Source organism: Loxodonta africana, chromosome 10, assembly GCF_030014295.1.
Source record: "Loxodonta africana isolate mLoxAfr1 chromosome 10, mLoxAfr1.hap2, whole genome shotgun sequence".
NCBI lineage: Eukaryota > Metazoa > Chordata > Mammalia > Proboscidea > Elephantidae > Loxodonta > Loxodonta africana.
The window spans coordinates 79,728,955-79,750,445 of record NC_087351.1 but is presented as its reverse complement, the minus strand read 5'-3'; the positions used below and the strand labels follow the sequence as shown (position 1 = coordinate 79,750,445).

Genomic DNA, 21,491 nt, shown 5'->3' with positions numbered 1-21,491 from the left:
ATGACCTCCCTCTTGGCAAAAATCCAAAAGTTTGGTAGCATATTTTCTGGTTAGGCTGTAGAAAGACAAAACATCCCCATAGATTGCTGGTGGCACATGAATTGCTACAGCCCATGTGGGAATGTAATTTGTCAATATCTATTAAAATTATAAATTCATAGACTCTTTGACCAGAATTTATCCTGCAGCTTTATTATGCATATGCAAACCGATGTATACACAAAGTTATTTTATTATAGCCTTGTATGCAATAGCAAAAGATAAGAAAAATCCATGTTCGCTAATAAAAGGCTAGTTAAGGTATGGTTCATCCACATAATGCAATACTACGTAGCTGTAAAAAAGAGTGAAAGGCCTTTCTGTGGAAGAATATGGACAAGTCTCTCAAATATGTACTATGTTATTAAATGAAAAAGCAAGGGGCAGGGCAGTGTGTCTAATAGACTATCTTTTGTGTTTAAAAAAAGAGACAGGGATAAATAGTTAAGGGCCTGCATTTATACTGGCTTCCACAAACATAAAGAAATTCTAAGCAGGTACATAGGCCTGGGTGATGGTACCGATGCACCCAGACCCCGCATGCCCTCTGCTGTCTTCTTCCAGGCTGGCAACCCTTCTGGCCCGGGAGGGTCTTGGCCTGAGTGTGCCACACGTCATCATCAACTGCTGCTGTGAGCCCCTTGCCCTTTGCTCCTCCCGGCAAAGCCAGCAGACATCATCCCTTCTGACCCACCTGAGCATCCTGGCCCAGCTGCACACCTCCCACTGCCTGGATGGCCTTCCACATTCTACACCAAGCTCCCCAAGGCCAACTGAGAATCCCACGTTGGAGAGAAAGCCCCGCATCTCCCCAAGGGATTCATGTCCCACAGCCCTCACCTCTTCTGCCTTGGCCTTCCTGAAGTCCAGCTCAAAGCTGCTGGCTACAGTGGCCTGCCTGGGGGCCTCCCTGGGGACAAAGGCCACCAAGCCCAGCTTGTCATGGAAGGAGCTTCGTGGCCGCAGGGAGGTGCCTCTGACAGCAGAGCAGGTAGCCCGGGAGTGTGAGCGCCTCCTGGAGCAGTTCCCTACTCTTGAGGCCTCCCTCCTGGCTGCCTGGAAGCCTCTCCGAGGCTCCTCTGAGCAGGGGCAGAGTCTGGCAGTGAGTCTCTGTGGTCAGGCCAGTCTCTCGACTGTCCTCCTGGGCCTGCATTCTCCCATTGCCCTGGATGTGCTGACTGAGGCCTTCGAGGAAGCACTGGTGACCAGAGATTGGCCCCGGGCCCTTGAGTTCACCTATGAGTATGGGCAAGAAGTGGACGAGTTGAGCAGCGTAAAGGATGCAGTTCTGAGCCTTGCTGCAGCATGTGGTGAGCAAAAGCTGTCCTTTCCTTTCACTAGTGCTAATAGTATTATTTAGCATTCACCGAGTGGTTGCCACGTGAAGGCACTGGGCTACATGCTTTACGTGCATCATCTCATGTAATCCTCACAACGGTTCTAGAGAACTGAGAGGAGTCCCGGGCTCAGAGAGCTTAGGAAACTTGTCCAGGAGAGTAAATGGTGGAGAGAGCTGAGAACCCAAGTCTGAGTTTAGAACAGACACTCATAACCAGTATTCTCGACCCTGCATGTCAGAATCACTGTGAAATTTTAAAAGCTACAAATATCTGGGCCTCACCCCCAGGGGCTCAAGTGTTTGCTTTAAAACAAGTGTCAGTAAACTTTCTATAAAGGGCTTTGCAGGCCATCCGGTCTCAGTCACAAATAAGCAACTCTGCCATTATAGCATGAAAGTAGGCATAGACGATGAGCATGTCTATGTTTTCCAATAAAACTTTATTTATAAAAACAGACTGTGGATTTGTTTGATGACCCCTGCTTATAAAACATCCCAGGAGATTTTATGTGTAGCCACAGTTGAGAGCCACTGGAGGATCAAGTGTCCAGGTGTGCTGTAGCGAATGGCTTATTGGTAGGAAGATTGGCTGCAGTTTGGAAAGATGAAAATCCTTCCTCGAGAACCCACTCTCTGGCTTTATGATCTTAATTGGTTGGAGTCTATTTTTCAGATCTGCGAAGTAGGTGTCAGAGAGAGAGATCTTCTAAGTGATACTGACAGAGGATATCCAGGGAATGAAACTACTTTACATGAAACAAGGAGACCTGGTGGTACAGTGGTTAAAGCACTCAGCTGCTAACCAAAAGGTCTGCAGTTCAAACCCACCAGCTGCCCCACAGGAGAAAGATGTGGCAGTCTGCTTCCCTAAAGATTCACAGCCTCAGAAACCCTATAGAGCACTTCTCCTCTGCCCTATAGGGTCACTATAAGTCAAAATCAACTTGACAGCAGTGGGTTTGGTTTGATTTACCTGAAATAAGTTCAAGTATTGGAATGGAAATTTCTGGGAAAACTAAAAGTTCCACTGATAAGTTGAGCCTGAAACAGTGCTATATATGCAGCATGGCAAAACTTGGAAGGCTTTACCTTTTCCTCTGTCTTTCCTTCCTTCCTCCCTCCCTCTCGTCCTTCCTTCCTTCCTTCTTTTCTCCCTCCCTTCCTTCCTCCTTTCCTGCCTTCCTCCTTCTCCCTTCCTCCCTTCTTTCCTCCCTTCCTCCCTCCCTCCCTCCCTCCCTTCCTTCCTGTCCTCCCTCCCTCCCTCACGTCCTTCCTTCGTTTTTTCCTTCCTTCCTTCCTCCCTTTCTTCCTTTCTCCCTCCCTTCCTTCCTCCCTTCCTCCTTTCCTGCCTTCCTCCTTCTCTCCCTTCCTCCCTGCCTCCCTTCCTTCCTCTCCTGCCTTCCTCCCTCCCTTCCCTCGTTCCCTTCCTTCCTTCCTTCTCTCGTTCCCTTCCTTCCCTTGTTCCTTCCCTCCCTTCTCTCCCTTCCTCTCTTCATTCCTTTTTTTTTTCCTTCCATCCCTCTCTCCCTTCTGCAAGTCCCGTGACTATGATCAGATTTGCATAAAGGGAAGCATAGGGTATATTGTTTTTCCTTATGTATAATGTTTCCTAGTGTACCACTGGAGCCCTGGTGGCACAGTGGTTAAGAGCTCAGCTGCAATCAAAAGATCAGCAGTTCAAACGCACTGGCCACTCCTTGGAAACCCTGTGGGGCAGTTCTACTCTGTCCTATAGGGTCTCTGTGAGTCAGAATCGACCTGACGGCAACAGGTTAGTGTAAAACGAGTTACGGTCAGATAGATCTTAGGGATCCTCCAAGCTCCTGTTTTATGAAGTTGAACAAAACTTCTTTCTTGAGAAGTAGCCTGGACTCTCGAGGTCTTCCAGTGCCAGGCTTGCTTCCTCTGGGCATCTTTTTGTCTTGTAGACAAAGAAGGTTGGCAATACCTGTTTGCCGTGAAGGATGCATCTCTAAGAAGTCAGTTGACGCTGCAGTTTATAGACAGGTGGCCCCTGGAGTCATGCCTAGAGATCCTGGCCTACTGCATTTCAGACCCCACTGTCCAGGAAGGACTGAAGTGTGAGCTGCAGACAAAGCTGGCAGAGCTACGGGCGTATCAGAAGGTATCCTTCCTGGCATCAAGAGAAAGGAAATAGTCTTCTCCCCTTATTGCCAACATCAGCCTATTCTCACGTGATGGGAGATTTTAAGAAACACAAAACCTGTGTTTGGCGTTTGCTCTACAACTGGCTTCTGTTCCTACATGAACAGCAAGACTGCCTCCTATCTGGTTCCTGGCTTATGTCAGCCTTTCATTTTAAGGAATGCTGTTTTATTTACTCATATAATTTTAAATATATATGTATCAAACTAGAATAAGAATAATAACACAATTAACATTGGAATGGTGCTCTACAGCTCACGAAGGTTTTTTCACATGGTGTATTTGACTTTTGTGTGGTTTTATGTACATTATGTCCTTCTTAAATGTCAGCTAAATTTCAGGAGCCATTTTAAAAGGATGTATGAAAGTGACAGTTGCAAAAATGAAAGATTCTTGTGGGATGTGCATTCTACTCAAGATCAAGAGGTTTAAGGAGAGAGATTTAGGTGTATAGCTGCATAACAAGTATAAATATATGCTAATTGTTTTGTCTGTGCTTATAGCAAATCAGGCTAGAGCCCCACAAGGGAGAGTGAAAATGGCAGGGGAGAAGGATTTTCTTTTCACTTCGCCTCAGCTCTTTTCATGCAGAGCCAAAGTGCTGCATGAAAGGTGATCCTGCAGGGCATTCAAGCCAAAAGAATATCTTGGGTAAAGTTTTGAGATGAGGGAACATGGGACAGTAACCCCAGAAGGCTTGAACAAGCTGGGAGTCATGGAAGGTTCCAAGAATTGTCCTAAGAAATGAAAGGCCCCCGGCCTAGCCTCCCCACTCAGCCATTGCTCCCTGATTAGACTTCTAGGTTAGGTTGTCTTATAAGAGGGGTGAGAGTTCAGGTCACTCTCCTCTCCAAACAACATTTTCCCCATTTGCTCAAATGCCTTCTCTTTCCCGGCCGGCTCTGACAGCCTGACTTTGGGGCAGAGATCTAGGGATGGCCCATTCCTGGGAAATCCAGTGACTTGTTCATGGAGGGAGAAACTGTTGTGCAGTTTGATAGATTTTCTTGTCTTTCCTTAGATTCTAGCTTTGCAGGCTACCCCAGTGTGGTGTGACTGGCAGACCCTAAGGACCTGTTGTGTGGAGGACCCATCAACTGTGATGAACATGATTCTAGAAGCAAAGGTACCATTTTCCTGGGTGGTATCCCCCTTCATCCTTTTTTCAGAGTTGCAGCTCCTCAGCTAGTTGTGTCAGCCCGTTTCCACTTTATCAATGTCCACCTAATTTTTTTATAACTATGCCTCATTCTTTTTTTGTTTGTTTTTTAATAATATTTTATTGTGTTTTCCCTGAAGGCTTACACAGCAGTTTAGGTTCCCATTCAACAATTTCTATACAAGTTGTTCAGTAACAATTGTTCAGTGACAATGAGTGAACATTCTCATTATTTTTCCATTCTGGTTGTTCAGTTTCCATTAATCTAGTTGCTCATCTTTGTTTTAAACTAATTGTTGACCTTTTGGTCTCATATATGTGATTTTTTAAAGGAGCCCAGTACTTACAGGTGATTTTTTTTTTTGAGCCAATTTTTTATTTAGCTACAAGGTGACCTCAGAGGTTAGTTTTAGTTCAAGGTTTGAGGAATACCTCAAGGCAGTAGTCTCAGGGAGTTCTCCAGTCTCAACCAGTCTAGTAGGTTTGTGTGTGTGTGTATGTGTGTGTGTGTGTGTGTGTGTTAGGACAGTTAGTAGTGGTAGCCGGGCACCATCGAGTTCTTCTGGCCTCAGGGTAGATGAGACCATGGTTTGTGCAGGCTGTTTGTCCTGTTGCCACATTCTTTATTTTTTTGTGTGAAATTTACCAACATACAGAGAAGTATAGACAATAATATAATGGGCACTTTTGTACTATTACCAGCTTTTTCACATCTGAACATTATACAATATTTGCCACAGATAGGTTTAAAAAAAATTCGAATCACTAAGAGCCCCCACTATACGTCTTTGCAACCTAATTCCCCTCCTTTCTTTTCCAAATATAATACCCATTATGTGTTAATATTCTCATACATATTTTTATACCTAGGTCACATATTTATATACCTCTTTACAATATATAGTAATATATTTCAGGTTTTCAAACTGAATATTAAGATTATCATGCTGTATGTATCTTTCTGCAACTTGTTTTTTTCACTGTATGACATTTCTTTTTGAGATTTATCCATGTTATTTATGTTATTATCATTCTAGTTCATTCATTTCAACTGCTGTGTGATCATTTGTTGTATGGAAATACTACACATTATTTATTCATGCTCCCGTTGGTGGACATTTAGGTTGTTTTCAGTTTTTCACTCTTTAAAGAGGGCTATAACAAACTTTTTTATCTTGACACAGTTCCTTGAGCTCAAACGTGAGATTTTCTACACTGTGTACACGAGGTACAGAATGTATACCTAGAGTGGAATTGCTGTGTCATCAGACATGAGCAGCCTCACCTTTACAAGGTGTTGCCAATTGCTGTTCAAAATGACTGTCCCAGTTTTACTCTCACCTGCAGTTTGTATTGCTCCATATCCTTGTCAACTTTTGGTATTGTTCAGCTTTTCACTTTTTGCCAACAGGATGGTATTTCAATGTTGTTTTAATTTGTATTTCCATGAGATACTAATGAATTTGAATGTCTTTTCACATGGTGTTAGCCATTAGAGGAGTCCTTGGGTAGCACAAATGGTTAAGCTCTTGGTTACTAACCAAAAGGTTAGTAGTTTGAATCCACCCAAAGGCTCAGAAGAAAGGCCTGCCTGTCTACTTCCAGAAGATCACAGCCATTAAAAACCCCACGAAGCATAGTTCAACTCGGAAACATGTGGGGTTACCATGAGTCAAAATCAACTTGATGGCAACTGGTTTTGGTTTTTTTAATTGGCCATTAGAGTGCTCAATAGAATTTTATCTATCTTTTAAGAAGCAGATACACCGTAGTTCAAAATACAGATGCTCATTTAAATGTTCATTCATTCAGGAAACATTTGTTGAATGCCCATTATTTAGTAGGGTCTATGCTAGATGGTGGCAAAACAACGATAATTAAGCGTAGTCCTTACCTCTAAGTGGCTGACATTGGGGTAGGGAGGGAGAATGTGAGACACATCCCTGAGTGATTGCAATTTCATATATTAAGTGACAGCAGTAAGCACAGAATATGGTAGAAGGGCCCTTAACGTAGCCTGAGAAACAAGGAAGCATCCTAAAGCAGGCAGCCCCAGGCAGAGTCATGTGGAGGGACTTCCAGCATTACAGGCCCCACCATGTTGGAATATTTGGACAAAGCTCTGGGAATTCCATTCTCTGAAATTTCCGCCTTAGTTCACACATTGGAGGCAGGAGACAGCACATGGTTGGAATCCAACCCCAGACACATGTTTGTTAGGCCTAGGCAGTGCTAGTCTGCAGAATTTTTATTTTTTAATATTGACTTAGTGGCCAACATATTAAATTGGGAAATTTCATGTGAAAAATCAAAAGTCTGCCATAGTTTTCCCACCTGTGTCCTCATATGGCAGCAGTCAGTTAAGTAGGGGCTATCTCCTTTGGACAGAATGTTCGCAGACTTCCCCGCTTCTTAGTATCCCCAGGGCTGATACCAAGTGTCAGTTGCCATATATCATCTGCTTTTCTTTTTTGTAGTAGGGGTCAGAGGAAAATAATATCATTGGCAGTCAGCCTTCTATGATGATTTTCCTAACTTACCTTGCCACCCTAGTCCTTTGAGTTTATGATTCCGTATTAATGTTATAGTGAAGTTCCCATCAGCTCACCAAACTTTCCTGGAGCTTTAGCAGACTGGAGGCTGTGCTGAGAAAAATCATGCAAAAGCTGGATGAGTGATGAGGCCAGTGATGTAAAGGGACTGAAGATGTGTGTTTCCTTCCAGGAGTACGGCCTTTGTGAGGAATGGGGCTGCCTATACCCCATTCCAAGAGAACATTTAATCAGCCTACACCAAAAGCATCTTCTCCACCTTCTAGAAAGAGGAGATTCTGAGAAGGCTCTGCAAGTAAGCCTCTGGCTTTTCCCATTTCTCTTTTGGGGAGGGAGAAGTGGCTTTTTTTCATGCTAAACCTCATGCAAAGCATTCGCAGTCCGGGGTCTGCCCCTTCATGTCCTTCAGGAGGCCCCTGTACTCATCTTGATTTGAAGGTGCCTAGCCCAGTTTTAGGTGCCAGATGGGTAGCTAGGTCCAGGAGTCTGCTGAACTCTGGTCCTGTCAAATCATTGGCACATTTGTGAAGCTACCAGGGTAAAAAATAAAGGGAGAGAAGGGGTTAGTCCACATGTTCCTTTCTCAGACAAAACAAGGCTGGCCTAAGGGATCTTCTGTAGACCTCACCTTCATCCTTTACCCATTTCCTGCAACAGCTCCTGCAAAGAATCCCTGACCCCACCATGTGCCTTGAAGTCACAGAGCAGTCCCTTGACCAGCACCCTAGCCTGGCCACTTCGCACTTCTTGGCCAACTACCTCACAACCAACTTCTATGGAGAACTTACTGCTGCCCGACACCATGAAATTCAGGCGCTGTACATGGGATCCAAGGTAAGGAGGAAAAGGAGGTGTCCGAAAGCATGCCTGAGGGAGAGACTACTGGCCCAGCCCCAACTTCACAACTTGCTCTTTTAATGGCTCTCCTCCCAGGCCCTTGTCATCCTTGACCTGGCGCTTCTGTGCTCTATAAATCCTTCTCCTAGCAGCCTACCGCATACTAGTCAAGGCCCCCTAGGACTCCTCATTCTTTTATTTCCCTGCCTCCAAAGTGAATTTGATCTATTCCTCTAAAGTTCTACTTAATGCTTTCCAAGGCATCTGCTCAAACAGCGTTTCCCAATCCTGGTCACATATTAGAATGACCTGGACTTTTAAAAAATAGCAATGGTTAGCCTCTACCCCAGAGCAGTTGAAACTGAATCTCTTGGGATGAGGTCTGGATATCTCCCAAAGGGATTCTGATGTGAGGATTGGAAACTACTGCTTGATAAACTAGTCTGCTAATGGAAAACGGTTAGTGCTCAAGGCAATTGGATGAGGTTACTAGGTCCTTACCTTAGATGTGTAACCTCGGGGACACTAATACAAGGAATTACAAGCTAGAAGAAGGTAGGGTGTGGGGAGAGGTGGGACCCTCTGGCACTCTTCTGGTTATTCTGATGGACATAGTATATATCACATGGTCCCACATAGAGAACTAGTGCTGGGAGCAGCCATTAATGTGACCACTGGTCCGGCTGCTAAGACTTAACTACATAAAATGTTCCTGAAGATACACCTTTTTGGGTTTTTTGTTTGTTTCTTTCGTTTTACTTTTCGATGCACTCTACTTATATGGGGGAATCCTTGAGAACAGTTATTGGCAAAGAGCGGAGCCAGTGAACATATTTCAAGCATAGTGATAACGATCTCCGGAGGGAGTTCAGATTTGTCATTTACCTGTGGGACACTGGAGGTGTCAGATTTAAGCAGTCCGCTGACATCACCTTGTATTGCTCATTCTGAGTAAAGCCTCAAATGGATCGAATGGTGCCATTAAGGATTAGGCAGAGCTCTACCACACCTGAAGGGTTTAGGCCAGGGGTCAGCAAATTACGGCCTGTTGGTCAAATCCAGTCCTTATCCTGCTTTTTTTAAATCCAGTTTTATTAGAACAGGCACACCCGTTCGTTTACCCATTGTCTCTGGCTGCTTTCATGCAACATTGTCGGAGTTGAATAGTCAGGACAGAGACCCTATGGCCCACAAAGCCTAGAATATTTACTATCTGACCATTTACAGAAAAGCTCACCCACCCCTCCTCTAGGGCAGGGTACTGGGAGTACTTCTTGAGCACCACCTGGAGGATTTCGGTGGGCATTCAGCCTTGCTTCATAAAAGGCTGCTAGTCAGTTTCAGCAGTTGGCTTTGTGCCTTTTGGTCTCTAGCACCGCTGCAATTTGCAGTAAGCATCTCGAATTTCTTTCTGCAATTTGTATGCCGTTTTCTTTACTCTGTGGATTCACCCAATGAACAGGTTCTGCTGACCCTGCCTGAGCAGCACCGGGCCAGCTATGCCCACTTGTCCTCCAGCCCCCTGCTCATGCTGGAACAGCTGCTGATGAACATGAAAGTGGACTGGGCCACAGTGGCTGTGCACACGCTGCAGCCGCTGCTGGCCGGGCAGGAGATTGGCTTCACCATGGAGGATGTTGACTCACTGCTTTCCAGATACGCAGGAAAAGCACTGGACTTCCCATACACTCTGAGGGAGAAACGATCAGGTAGCCTCCAACAAAACACCTTTTCCGTCCATCTGAGGTGGGGTTTTACATGGGCAAGAAATACCATGTGCATGTGGATGCTTAGTTTTAATCATCTCCTCTTTTATCATGTTGAACTGATTGAGAGTGAAAAGTATGTACTTCAGGAGAAACAGCTCTTTGTTATGTAGGAGAGATCTGGGTCTTGCAGGAATAGCAGCCTAACCAGAATTAAAAAGTGGTAGATAGCCACTAAGGAGCCCTGGTAGCACAAAAAGTTGAGCCCTCAGCTGCTTACCAAAAGGTTGGCAATTCAAACCCACCTAGCAGGTCCACAGGAAAAGGACCTGGTGATCTGCTCCCATAAAGATTATAGCCTAGAAAACCCTATGGGGCAGTTCTACTCTGTCACATGGGGTCGCTATGAGTCAAAATCAACTAGACTGCACCTAACAACAACCACATAACTACTGCATGTTTGGTAGAGTAGAGGGTCAGCGAAAATAAGGGAAACCCTGAATGAGATGGATTGACACAATAGTCACAACAATGGGCTCAAACAGATCAAAGATCACGAAAATGGCACAGAACTGAGCAACATTTCATCTGTTATATATAAAGTCTTCTTGAGTCGGAGCTGACAACTAACAACAACAACATCAGATGGCTACTGCACGCACAATAATGTAAATGTTTGGGAAACAAAATATGCTGGAAATGGCCTTGGTCTGGCCTTGATGCAGCAGGTTCTTAAGAGCCATCATTTTGTGTTGAGAGTATGCTCTATTCCAAGTGTCACATTAGGTATCACTTGTATATGAGCTGACTCAACCTCTTTTAGGATGAAGAAAATGAAGTAAATATGGGCTGACATTCCCAGCCAGCTCTTTTTCTGACTCCCTACCCTCCAGGGGCATCATTTAAATGTCTTCTACTTCCCTCTGGCATTTTTAGATTTATTTTGTAAAATCCTAATGTCTGCTTCATTATCTCATGTGCCTAAACATGGTTTGTATTTATTTAGGAAATGTGCATGCTGTTGGCTTAGAAGTACCTCTACCATTTTCTTCATACCTAGTTGAATCAGCAGAGCCAACAAGGCTTTGAACTAAATGCCTAACACAGTTAATAAAGGTGCTTATGGCGTAGTAGTTACGTTCTACAGCTGCTAACCAAATGGTCAGCAGTTCAAATCCGCCAGGCGCTCCTTGGAAACTCTGTGGGGCAGTTCTACTATGTCCTATCGGGTCACTATGAGTCAGAATAGACTCGATGGCACTGGGTGGGTAGGTATGATGGATCAGCATTTCGTCAGCGTTTTCTCTCTCTACAGATTCTGTGATTCACCTTCTGGAAGTTGTCAGTCTGGTTTCAGACCCTGAGACTTTGACTAAATCATCATCAGCAGAGTTCTCTTCTGCCGCTCCTCCTGGTAAGGTTCTGAGAGTTACCCATTATTTGGTTCAAGCTTGCCCAATTCTGGCTTTTTGATTCTTTTGCCTCTTTTTTCATTTTCAGTTACAGCACTCTTATTATTATTTCTTGGTTTGTTCAATCTTTGTGTATTCCAGAGAATTCAACATATTTAGTCTTTATGTTCATTCTGCCTCCTACATTACAGTTAATTATTTATGCCTTTCACCCACACAGGGTACAAGCTCGCTTGAGGACCTCTGTCATATCCTGGTCACCCTTTTCACCACCATTCCTCTTCCCCAGCCACCAGCCCCAAACAAGAAGGCTTACACTCAGAAGAAGCTCGCCAAATGTTTGTTTTGCCAAACAATCAGGGGAGCAAGATTCTAGAATTGGATCTGTAACCTTTCTTCTTCTGGGTCTTGCTAAGAGCCGCTGTGTTTCTCAGTTCTCTTTCTTTGTGAGCTGCCAACATTGCTAGGTGACAGAAAATCTCTTTAGATGCCATAAAGCAAACACTGTGGCATTTCACTACCATACTTTGAGAATTAGCCATGCTTCATGGCTAGCCAGCAGACCTGAGGAGAGGGTCAGACTTACAAGTATATGAGCAGCTTCACACATCTGCATAAGGCACCCTGAGCAGTTTGGGTTTTTTCTAGCTTCTTCTTAAGGAAAATTTACAGTACACAGAAGTAGAGAGAAACATTAATGAAGCCTCACACACCCACAACCCAACCTTAATAATTCATCTCATGGTGACTATTCTTGTTTCATCTGTCCTTCTACTGGACTTTTTTTTTTTTTTTCTGAGTATGAAAATACTGTTGTATGTTTTTTATTTATTTTTTGTTTTTTTTAGGTGAAAGTTTACAGGAAGTTTAGTTTCTCATTAAACAATTAATATACAAATTGTTCTGTGACATTCTACTGGATTATTTTGAAGCAAATCCTAGACATCGTATCTTTTTTTTTTTTAATTTTTATTGTGCTTTAAGTGAAAGTTTACGAATCAAGTCAGTCTCTCACACAAAAACTTATATACACCTTGCTACATACTCCCAGTTGCTCTCCACCTAGTGAGACAGCCTGCTCCCTCCCTCTGCTCTCCTTTTTTCATGTCTACTGTGCCAGCTTCTAACCCCCTCTGCCCTCTCATCTCCCCTCCAGACAGGAGATGCTAACATAGTCTCAAGAGTCCAGCTGATCCAAGAAGTTCACTCCTCACCAGCATCCTTCTCTATCCCATTTTCCAGTCCAATCCCTGTCTGAAGGGTTGGCTTTGGGAATGGTTCCTGTCCGGGCCAACAGAAGGTCTGGGGGTCATGACCACCAGGGCCCTTCTAGTCTCAGTCAGACCATTAAGTCTGGTCTTTTTACGAGAATTTGGGGCCTGCATCCCACTGCTCTCCTGCCCCCTCAGGGGTTCTCTGTTGTGTTCCCTGTCAGGGCTGTCATTGGTTGTAGCCGGGCACCATCTAGTTCTTCTGGTCTCAGGCTGGTGTAGTCTCTGGTTTATGTGTCCCTTTCTGTCTCCTGGGCTTGTCATTACCTTGTGTCTTTGATGTTCCTCATACTCCATTGCTCCAGGTGGGTTGAGACTAATTGATGCATCTTAGATGGCCCTTGCTAGCATTTAAGACCCCAGACGCCACTCTCCAAAGTGGGATGCAGAATGTTTTCTTAATAGATTTTATTATGCCAGTTGACTTAGAAAGTGTGGTCCCCAAACCCCCACCCCTGCTACGCTGGCCTTTGAAGCATTCAGTTTATTCAGGAAACTTCTTTGCTTTTGGTTTAGTCCAGTTGTGGTGACCTCGCCTGTGTTGTATGTTGTCTTTCCCTTCACCTAAAGTAGTTCTTATCTACTATCTAATTGGTGAATACCCCTCTCCTTCCTTCCCTCTCTCCCTCCCCCCTCTCATAACTGTCAAAGAATATTTTCTTCTCTATTTAAACTATTTCTCAAGTTCTTATAATAGTGGTCTTATACAATATTTGTCTTTTGCAACTGACTAATTTCGCTCAGCATAATACCTTCCAGGTTCCTCCCTGTTAGGAAATGTTTCACAGATTCATCACCGTTCTTTATCAATGCATAGTATTCCATTGTGTGAATATACCAAAATTTATGTATTCATTCATCCGTTGATGGGCACCTTGGTTGCTTCCATCTTTTTGCTATTGTAAACAGTGCTGCAGTGAACATGGGTGTGCATATATCTGTTCGTGTAAAGGCTGTTATTTCTCCAGGATATATTCTGAGGAGTGGGATTGCTGGATCATATGGTAGTTCTATTTCTAGCTTTTTAAGGAAGCACCAAATCGAATTCCAAAGTGGTTGTACCATTTTGTATTCCCACCAGCAGTGTATAGTCTCTCCACAGCCTCTCCAACATTTGTTATTTTGTGTTTTTTGGATTAATGTCAACCTTGTTGCAGTGAGATGGAATCTCATTATAGTTTTGATTTGCATTTCTCTAATGGCTAATGAATGTGAGCATTTCCTCATGTATCTGTTAGCTACCAGAATGTCTTCTTTAGTGAAGTGTCTGTTCATATCTTTTGCCCATTTTTTATTTGGGTTATTTGTCTTTTTGTCATTGAGTTTTTGCAGCATCATGTAGATTTTAGAGATCAGGCACTGATCGGAAATGTCATAGCTAAAAACTTTTTCCCAGTCCATAGGTAATCTTTTTATTCTTTTGGTGAGTAGAAATCATATCATTTTATTCTAAGTATTTCAGTATATATCTCTAAAAGATAAGGACTTTTATAAAACAAAACCATAACACCATTAGTATAACTAAAAACAAATTAACAGTGATTTATTATTACTATCAAATAGCCAGTCAGTATTCAAATCTTCTCAATTGTCTCATAAAGATTCCTTACAGTTGGTTTTTCTAGAAGCAAGATCTAAATAATTTCCCGCATGGCATTTGGCAGAAATATCTCTTTCGTCTCTTTTAATCAATAGGTTCCCTTACCTTTTTTTTCTTTTTCATATCTCTTTTTGATTTGTGGGGGAAATGAGGTCCTTTGTCCTATAGAGTTTCCCACATCCTGGATTTTGCTGATTGCCTCCCTGTGGTAATTTGGGCCTCTTTTCCCTGTATTTCCAGTAAACTGGTAGTTAGATCTAGACGCTTGACTTGATTCAGATGCGGTATTTTTTGGTAAGTACACCTGGTAGGTGGTGCTGTGTGCATCCATTAGGAGGCATACAAGGGTCAGTTGACTCTTTTGTGGTGCGAACAGCCATTGATGATCTTTAAGTGGATCCATTATTTCAGGAGGGGTTTGCAAAATGGTGATAACTCTATCATTCCATCTTCATTTACTAGCTGGAATGTTTATCAGCTTTTATTCTTCTCTCTGGCTCTGACACCCAGGTATCTCGACTGTACATTCCCCAAGCCCAAGGGAGAGGAGTCTTCCACAGAGTCAGCCACCACTAGAATTCGTGCCCCCAGCAACACCCCCTGCTAGGCACCAGTGGGTACCCGATGAGACTGAGAACATCTGCATGGTCTGCCGCAGAGAGCACTTCACCATGGTAAGCAGCATCTGTATCCAGCTCTACCAGCAAGAGATGTTGATGAGCCTGAGTTTATAGTCACCTCTTGTCCTCAAGAGGACACGGGTTTTTTCAGAACTATCAAACCCAGAACTTTGGGTTTATTTTCAGCACAACTGTGATGCAGTTTCTGGATTCAGACATGTGGTAGATGCCCTCAAGTAGCCCTAAATTCAAAATCTTTGCCTTTCTCATGAAATAACTAAAAAGAGGCAATGTCGTATAGCAGGAGTCACCCAAGGTCTGTAGACTTTGTTTCTCGCTCCCATGTCTTTCGGAACGAGACAGATAGTGGTTATGTGCTCTGGTCTGGAAACAGAGGACGTGGATTCAAATGCTGCTCTGCCTCTTACTAGCAATGTGTCCATAAACTTTTTCAGTCATTTTCAAATACTTATAAAATAGGTAATAGCACAAACTAAATTAGTTGCCATCAAAGCATTTCTGACTCATGGCAACCTCATGTGTTTGAACATAGAACCATGCTCCATAGGGTTTTCAACAGTTGTGATCTTTCAGAAGTATATTGCCAGGCCTTTCTTTCACGACTCCCCTGGGTAGGCTCAAACTGCCAACCTTTCACTTAGTAGCAGAGCACTTAACTGCGCCACTCATGAGGCTGTTAAGACTTAATTCTATAATAAATATTAGCACACTTAACATAGTGGGCTAACTCACTGGCATGTTAACTCAGTGCTGATGAAAACAGTGTAACTTCTGTGCATCTGTTTCTTCCTTACCTGTAAAAGAGGTATAATTCTTCTATGAGCCCCACCCAACCCACTGCCAGCTGATTCCGACTCATAGCAAGCCTATAAGACAGAGTAGAACTACCCCATAGCGTTTCCAAGACTGTCAATATTTACAGAAGCAGACAGCCACATCTTTCTCCCACGGAGCAGGTTGTTGGGTTCAAACTGCTGACCTTTGGGTTAACAGCCAAGCGCTTAACCACTGTGCCACCACGGCTCCTCACCAACGCCACAGGATTCTTATAATGAAATGAGGCAGTACTTTTAAAAACACTTTCAAAAATGGCACTTTTCCATCATCATCATCAATACCGTGTAGAAATGTGATTCCTGTTGGCTGTGAAAGTCACTTCTTCCCATTATTTTTTGCTGTGTCTTCATGTGTTGCCTCCACAGACAGGAAGAACTTGTTTCAGGAGCTGTTGGGCAACTGTCCAAGACCTGGGCACCTTTGCCTCTTAGTTGAGAGATACCTTGTCAGCTTCTTGAGGGCAAGGACTGTTGTGTTCTTTTTCAATACAGTCCCTTATACCTTATGGTCTCTGATTACATAATAAGCCACAGGTGGCCAGTACCAGGTATGAATGGGTTGATGACAGGTATACTCATAGTTCCTGCAATCTCACCTTCTCTTCCTGTCTCTTCCATTTCTTCCTGATGACACCCTTCAGTTTAATAGGCGTCATCACTGTCGCCGCTGTGGTCGGCTAGTGTGCAGTTCCTGCTCCACTAAGAAAATGGTGGTGGAAGGCTGCCGAGAGAACCCTGCTCGTGTGTGTGACCAGTGCTATAGTTACTACAACAAAGAGTGAGTGTCCTGCAGCAGGGCTGCTGCTGTCATTGACCTCTACACCTTCCCACATGTCCTTACACTCCTGGGGGCTTCATTGCGGAAAGCATTTCAGATCTGGGGTAATTACAGAAACTTTTGATTTACCGCATTCACGCTGAAATGGCATTAGCTATAACAGTGACATGTGTAGACTGACCTTAGGGAACTACTAAGGGAGGAGGTACAGGTGAGAGGAAGCCATGTTCGTTGTTCAAGACTCTTACCTGATATTCTCTCTTAGATCAGAACACTTGGTTCTTCAGCCCTTCCCCTAAATCAGGCTATCGATCTGAGTCCACCGACAGCCTCACATGTTTCCCAGCCACTCTTGATTCAGTTGGTCCCAGCTGGACTCAAAGGCACTAAGTGTTTGGGCATCGCCTACCTCAGATCTAATCTAGGCAGTCATCCTGGCTTATTATCCACAATGAGAAGAGCCTCTACACTCTCATATTCCGAGTTCACCTGGCGTGAATTTCAGAAACTACTCATTCTTCTGACAAGACAGATCAAGACTGTGTTTTGCTCGCTCAGTGTTACTCAGTTTTTTCCTCTGTTTCCAACAGGATGGACTAAGACTCCTAGGGCATCTCGGAATATAGGCCAAAGCAGCTATTCAAAATCAAAATTGCTTTGAATTTTCCATGTTTTACTTAATGACATAAATAGATTTTACATTTTGCTCAATAGTAATTTTGTCTTTGTTTTAATATGGACATTTTTGTCGTTATTTACTCTGGTGATTACTGATATCATAGGAAGACATGCCATGCTTATTGTGTGGTTTCTGTGACCCTGGGGTAGGGCACCGGGGATTATCAATACCCCATACTGTTGAAATTTGAAATGAGCAGTACATTCTATTAATTGGAATTCTTCTTTTAACAATCACTTAGCAATAATCACTTTGCCCTCAAGGAGCTCCCATTTTAGTGGGGAGACAACCAACAAACAGACTGCAAGGCAGCAAATAGGTACAGTGGTGGGGAGCAGCACTGCTTAGCCTGGGACAGTCAGGGCTTCTTGGAAGTGGAGGCACCTGCACTGAGCCTTAGAAGATGAGGAGTTAATAGGAAAATAAGCCAAAAAAGAGCATGCCCACAAGTGAGAATAACAACTACAAAGGTTGGGACAGGAGAAAATGTGGATCCTATGAGGAACTGTGGTGGTAGATGATGGGCTGAAGTTCAGGCCGGCATACCCTGGATTTAGTGACTGGCAGCTGAGCGGGGAGGACCAACGCACTGACACAAAAGCTCAGGGTTTGCTCTCTGGCAGCAGGGGCTGAGGTTGACCAGCAGGCTGCTGGTGTGGGTGCTAGACTGGGCTGCGGCTTCTGGCATTGAAGCTTAAGGCTTGGTAATGCTGGCTGTAGCTAACCAAGGCCAGTGGCAGAGGAGGAATGATTTATGCCTTGAGCAGAAGTCACAGGTGGCAGGAGATGGCCTGAAGAGGTAGCCAGGCCAGATCACAAAGGGTTTTGTCTGCTGAACTGGGAGTGTGAGATTTTTATTTTTAACCTTAAAGAGCTATTAAAGCATTTTAAGCAGGAGCATAACATGAGCAAATTTGCATTTTAGAAAGTTTGCTATATCTGCAAAGTAGAGAATGGGTTGAGAGAATTAGAGAGAACAATTGAGAAGCTATTGCAAAGACTCTAGGAATGAATGATGAGGACCATCACTGAGGCAGGGATGGAGAAAGTTGGAGATTCATGAGATGGAACGGACAGGACGTGGTGAATGACGGGTGGTGATAGGTGAGAGAGAGGAGTCTTGGGTAGTTCTCTAATGTCTTAGTCAGGTAACAGAGTGACTATCAATGCTATACACTAAGCTAAAATACAAAAGGAGGAAGAGTGACTCAGGCATTTAATTTTTCTTTCTGTTTCCAGTGTGCCACAGGAGAATCCAGGACAGTTGGAAGGTAAGACTGAATTACATTCTCTGAGTCTCTATTTATATACTCAAGTTGGCTCTTCAGTGTATCACCTACAACTGATACACTCAGTGGCAAAACAATCTAACTTTTTTGTTAAAGAAAATCGTTATTTCTATCAGCCTGTTTTCCCTAAAGGACATCTATTAATCTATCACACCAGCCATTAGCTTCTAGCATTATGAAAGCAAGCAATGAAAGAAAGGCCTTTCATCCCTATTAACTGGCCTAATAATGTGTTTAGTGCTTCTGTTCTACCTCCTAGTCCGTTGTGTAGTGCCTGGGATCTTAAAAGCTTACATGCAGCCATCCAAGGCATGACAATTGGTCCCTGTTTGCCAGGAGCAACAGAGGAAGGAGAGTCAGGAATAGAAGGAGGAAATGGAATGTGTGGCTAATTGCCTTCATGAACAACTGCTGTGCAACCAGAAGAACTGGGTGGTGTCTGGCTACCATTACTGAACATTTTGATCAAAGATTCCATAGAATAAGCCTAATCAAAAGGGGGAAATGTACAACAGAATTTCAAATTTTAGTGAACTCTCCTAGAGCCAAGGGGGCTGGATAAACCCCTGAAACTATTGCCCTGAGAGAGTCTTTAAACCTTAAACCAAAAATATCCCAAAGCCTTCTTAAAACCAAATAATAATTTAGCTTAACTAGTAAAAGATGTCTGCCTTAATTATTATGCTCATTATGAACAAAGTGACAAAGCAACTCAAAAGATTAGATAGGAACCTTAGGGGACAGTGAGTTTATACTAATGGGGAGGAACAACTCAGAAAAGGAGGGTGAGAATGGTTGCACAACTTGAAAAATGTTATCAATGTCACTGAATTGTACATGTAAAGATGTACAACAAAGAAAGATCCTTAACTTTTAGTAGGTTATTTTTTTTTTTCTTCCTAGGTTCCCCGTCCTACTACCTGGTGCTCCTTGCCTCTAGACAGCTGCTATTAACAATTTGGCCTATATCCTTCACAGCAGGTTATTTCTTAGAGTACCAATGACTCAGCCCTCCATGTGGGAAACAGGAGCCTTTCAGGGTTTCTCATGTGAAGCACCAGGGTTGTGTGACAAATGTCACAGTGCTCATTCCAGGTCTATGCCTATGGAAGAATGTTTGAGATGCCTAATGGGGTCTCCTAAAGGAAACCAAAGGGACCAAGGAGAGAGAAAGGGAGCGCTAAGATAGCTTCTGCCTATAGTTCACCCCAGCTCACTGGACTGGGCTAGACTGGGCTACTAGCCAGTGACTGACAGATGAATGGCACTTCTCTTCTCAGCGCCAGACAGCTCCAAGAGTGAAAGCCCTCCGTTCTCAGCTGTGGTGAGAGTCCCCAAAGCAGCTGAGCTGGAATGGACTTTGGATCTGAACGAGGAGGAAAATGAGCTGGTGCGGAGTGAATTTTACTATGAGCAGGTAACAGCACTAAAATGTCACAGTTATTTGAGTGCCTTTGTGTTGTATAAAGGAGTCCCTGGACAGAGCAAACGGTTAAACAACCAACTACTAACTGAAAGATTGGAGGTTCCATCCTACCCAGAAGAGCCTTGGAAGGAAGTCCTGATGATCTGCTTGTGAACAGTTTTAGCCTTGAAAACCCAACGGAGTGCAGTTCTGTTCCCCACCCATGGGGATGCTATGTGTCAGAATTAACTCGATGGCAGCTGTAAATGATGTATAAGGCATGAAAGGAAGTTGAGGTATATGTGAACATGGCCTGAGACACATAAACAATTATGAGGCAGAACAATTGTGAGGAACATCTTGGAAAATACACGAGGCCAGTGAGTGTTGTGGAAAGTCAGAGGAAATCAGGAAGGGCATCGTGGAAGAGGTAGCATTTAAAATGAGCCTTCGAAGAGTGATAAGATTTCCACAAGCGGAGATTTGGAGGCTTGAGGGGAGTGAGGATGGGGAAGTACAAAACGAAAGCATCTGCATCAAGGCACAGCATCAGAACATTGCAGGGCATGATTGGGGAATTTGAAGCTGTTCAGTTTGGAAGGAATGTAATAAATTGATAGGGAGGCAGTAAAACATCAGATTGAAAAGGGATTCATGTATAAAACAAAAAAAAAACCTGTTGCTATCGAGTTGATTCCAACTCATATCGACCCTATAGGACAGAGTAGAACTGTCCCATAGGGTTTCCAAGCAGCAGCTGGTGGATTCGAAATGCCGACCTTTTGGTTAGCACTGAGCCCTTAACCACCACGCCACCAGGGCTCCAACGTATAGTGCCTTCAGTTCTGGGGTAAGGAGTATATACGTGGTGGTGCATCAGGAACCTGTGAAAGGCTTCCAAGCAGAGGAACAGAATGATGAGAAACGTGCTTGAGGAACTACCAGCAGTGTATCCAGTGGCTTGAAGCAGAGACTCCTCCAGATGATCAGATAGGGAGGTGGCTGTCATAGTCCAAGCTGAGAATAGCGACTAGTGGTACAGGAGACTGGAAAAGGGGCCCGGGGGGACGGGCTATCAACGGTCTCAAAAAGTAGGCAACACATGGACACAGCCGCCTTTTTCCCAGTAAGGTGACAAAACCTAGTAGCCAGAGCTTTGGCAGTGCTGCCGAGAATGTCTGAAATTTGTTTAGTTCCATTCCCACTTCTGCTTTGCTGTGGCATTTTGGCTCCTTCCACCAGGGAAATGGGAAGACTAAATCCTGCCACCCAGCAGCATCTGAAGAATGCTTTGCTCCCTGAGTTCACTGTGTCTTTCTGCCCCCTCGCACCCTGGCCAGGCCCCCAGCGCCTCTTTGTGCATTGCCATCTTGAATCTGCACCAGGACAGCATCGCCTGTGGCCACCAGCTGATTGAGCACTGCTGCAGGCTGTCCCAGAGCCTCACCAACCCAGAGGTGGATGCAGGGCTGCTCACAGACATCATGAAGCAGCTGCTCTTCAGTGCCAAGATGATGTTCGTCAGGGCTGGCCGGAGCCAGGACTTGGCTCTTTGTGACAGGTATTTGTAAATTGGTCCAGATTCTTTTACATGATGGTAGTTCCTCTCCGTGAAGCCCTGGTGGTGCAATGGTTAAGCATTCAGCCACAAAACAAAAGATCAAATGTTCAAATCCACCAGGAGCTCCGAGGGAGAAAAGACCTGGTGATCTGCTCCCATAAATATTACAGCCTAGGAAACCCTAGGGGCAGTTCTACTCTGTCACATGGGGCCACTATGAG

The 21,491-nt window shown here is 44.0% G+C and overlaps 1 protein-coding gene across 5 annotated transcripts in view; it reads left to right on the top strand.

The window, feature by feature from the left end:
• ZFYVE26 (zinc finger FYVE-type containing 26) overlaps positions 1-21,491 on the top strand; it is an 87,588-nt gene that overhangs the window by 36,954 nt on the left and 29,143 nt on the right. For 4 of the 5 annotated variants that reach the window (XM_023546288.2, XM_023546290.2, XM_023546291.2 and 1 more), the window contains 13 exons: positions 604-1,349; positions 3,307-3,503; positions 4,566-4,670; positions 7,428-7,550; positions 7,913-8,089; positions 9,555-9,801; positions 11,114-11,212; positions 14,592-14,755; positions 16,200-16,336; positions 18,255-18,286; positions 19,208-19,285; positions 19,585-19,721; positions 21,050-21,270. In XM_023546288.2, the coding sequence (XP_023402056.2) occupies positions 604-1,349; positions 3,307-3,503; positions 4,566-4,670; positions 7,428-7,550; positions 7,913-8,089; positions 9,555-9,801; positions 11,114-11,212; positions 14,592-14,755; positions 16,200-16,336; positions 18,255-18,286; positions 19,208-19,285; positions 19,585-19,721; positions 21,050-21,270 (2,463 nt within the window). The remainder of the gene's footprint in view (positions 1-603; positions 1,350-3,306; positions 3,504-4,565; positions 4,671-7,427; positions 7,551-7,912; positions 8,090-9,554; positions 9,802-11,113; positions 11,213-14,591; positions 14,756-16,199; positions 16,337-18,254; positions 18,287-19,207; positions 19,286-19,584; positions 19,722-21,049; positions 21,271-21,491) is intronic. The other variant, XM_064292626.1, reaches the window with a different exon arrangement.